A 2,852-nucleotide genomic window follows, 5' to 3' on the forward strand; every position below is an offset into this window, starting at 1 on the left:
TAATGCTGACTTGGGGGGGGGATATGCTGGATGCTGACTGGGGGGGGATATATTAATTATTATCATCATCAATGACGTTCCTATTTCCAACAACTACAGCTGCAATGAGTGACAAGAAAAAAAGAAAGTTGGAATCGGAGAATAGATCTTTTAACCCTGAATGGACAAATAAATATTTTTTTACTATGTTCCGAGACAAATTTCTGTGCCTTGTGTGTCGCGAAAAGGTAGCCGTTCCCGAGGAATACAATATTCGGCGTCACTTTGAGACTAAACATCCCGAAGTGGCCAGTTTGGACGCACATGAAAAGAAAATTAAAGCAGCACATTTTGTGAAACGTCTTGATGCAGAACAACAGGTTTTCAAGAAAGTGAACACCGAGAGCTAGGCGGCCACCAAGGTCAGTTTTGAAATATCGAGAGAAATTGCTGCAGCTGGAAAAAGTTATTCTGAGGGTGACTTTATAAAGAAATGCATGCTGATTGGTGTTTCTGGGTTTTATCCAGAAAAGAAGGAAACATTTGAGAATGTCAGTCTATCACGCATGACTGTACAGAGGAGGATAGCGGACATTTCCACCAATCTTACTGATCAGTTGAAGCAGAAAGCCAGTGAGTTCCGCTTTTACTCTCTCGCAATGGACGAAAGTACAGATTTGAAGGACACGGCTCAACTTCTTATTTTTATTCGAGGTATTGATGGAAACTTTGAAATTACTGAAGAGCTGGTTGGTATGTGCTCCATGACAGGCCGGACAACTGGAAAAGAAATATCCACTGAAGTAATAAAGTGCATGAATGATAAGTTGGGAATAGGTTATGAAAACTTGGTGGCCATTTGTACTGATGGTGCACCGGCAATGTGTGGAAAACATGTTGGAGCGGTTACTCTTATTGAACAATTTATCGGTAGACAAATAACCAAACATCACTGTATTATACATCTTCAGGTTCTGTGTAGCAAAGTTTTGAAGTTTGATTATGTAATGTCAGTGGTAGTTTCTATTGTTAACTACCTCCGTTCTAGAGGACTGAAACATAGGACATTCCGAGCTTTTCTGGAAGAGGTAGACGCCGAGTGCAGCGACCTACTTTACCATATGGATGTGAGGTGGTTGAGTCGAGGACGAGTGCTCCAGCGTTTCGTTGCTTTGAAAGAGGAAGTAGTCCAATTCTTAGAACAAGAACCAAGAAAATTTCCTGAGCTTGAAGATGAGTCCTGGAATCATGATCTTTTCTTCTTTTGTTACATTACAACACATCTAAATGACCTCAACATTGAACTTCAGGGAAAAAATAAGCTTATATTTCAACTGTATGCAGCAGTGAAGGCTTTCCAAGTGAAATTGAAGATTTTCAGAAGTCAGCTGTTGAAAGGTGCAATGTGTCACTTTCCCACTTGTGCACAGCGGATCCCTCAGCACAAGCACACCGAGCTGGGAGAAAAATATGCTATGCAAATTGGTGGTCTGATTGAAGAATTTGACAGAAGACTCACATTGTCTAATGAAGAAGACATTAAATTGAGGATGATTGAAGATCCCTTTTCAGTGGATCCAGCAGAATTGCCATTCCAGTTGCAGTTGAACATTATTGATCTTCAGTTTTCGACGGAGTACAGAAATAAGCACAGAGAAAGCAGTCTGCAGGAATTCTACAGGAGTATAGACCGTGAAAAGTATCCAAATCTTATTGACTCTGCAATGGAAATGTTCAGCATTTTTGGCAGTACCTACATTTGTGAGCAAACGTTCTCAATCATGAATTTGAACAAAAACAAACAACGTTCTTGACAAATGACAATTTGGAAGACATTTTGAAGACGTCTACTACAAATATGACCCCGGAATACAACAAGCTTGTTGCTATAAAGAGGTGTAATACCTCTCATTAAGTTTCAGATGTTAGGAAATTAGTTAATTTGAATTAAAGTATTTTAAATGTAATTTTGTTTCAAGTAAACATTGTAAATAAATGTGTTATTTTGAATAATAAATGCTGTGTTACCCGTACGGCGGACTCTGTTTTCCTTGTGAGGTGCAGGGGAGGGAGATTGATGGAAGGTGCAGGGGAGGGAGATTGATGGGAGGTGCAGGGGAGGGAGAGATGGGAGGTGCAGGGGGGGAGAGTGATGGGAGGTGCAGGGGGGGAGAATGATGGGAGGTGCAGGGGGGGGGGAGAGTGATGTGATATGCAGGGGGGGGAGATTGATGGGAGGTGCAGGGGAGGGAGATTGATGGGAGGTGCAGGGGGGGAGAGTGATGGGAGGTGCATGGGGGGAGAGTGATGGGAGGTGCAGGGGGGGAGAGTGATGTGATGTGCAGGGGGGAGATTGATGGGAGGTGCAGGGGAGGGAGATTGATGGGAGGTGCAGGGGAGGGAGATTGATGGGAGGTGCAGGGGGGGAGAGTGATGGGAGGTGCAGGGGGGAGAGTGATGGGAGGTGCAGGGGGGGAGAGTGATGGGAGGTGCAGGGGTGGAGAGTGATGGGAGGTGCAAGATGATGATGAGAGGTGCTGGAGGAGAGACAACGATGATGATGATGACGATGATGATGATTTTACCCGTGCGGCCCAATTTTTTTTTCCTTGGAGCAGTTCGGCCCTCCGCACTTTACGAGTTGTGTAGGCCTGTCATAGAGCATGGTTTTTAAATATGTCCGTATTGTTACAGCTTTTGCCTATCATTCTATATATTGTCAATTCTGTATATCTTTGTATGTATACCCATTTGTAGTTTTGTTCGTGTGCCACACATTTCAGATAAAAGAGCATGTTATTAAATGTTTGAAATACAACACACATTTTTTAGTCCTTACGAAAGAAGGTAATTAATAGTACACCATTATTTTA

General features: G+C 42.9%; 1 protein-coding gene across 1 annotated transcript; it reads left to right on the forward strand.

Annotated features, from left to right (window-relative positions):
* The first annotated feature begins 545 nt into the window (after window positions 1–545).
* On the forward strand, window positions 546–1,793 carry LOC142494696 (general transcription factor II-I repeat domain-containing protein 2-like). The gene has a single exon (XM_075599127.1). It carries the CDS (start codon window positions 546–548, stop codon window positions 1,791–1,793), a length of 1,248 nt encoding a protein of 415 aa, XP_075455242.1.
* Window positions 1,794–2,852: the final 1,059 nt, after the last annotated feature.

This window comes from Ascaphus truei, chromosome 5 (assembly GCF_040206685.1).
Source record: "Ascaphus truei isolate aAscTru1 chromosome 5, aAscTru1.hap1, whole genome shotgun sequence".
Classification (NCBI taxonomy): Eukaryota; Metazoa; Chordata; class Amphibia; order Anura; family Ascaphidae; genus Ascaphus; species Ascaphus truei.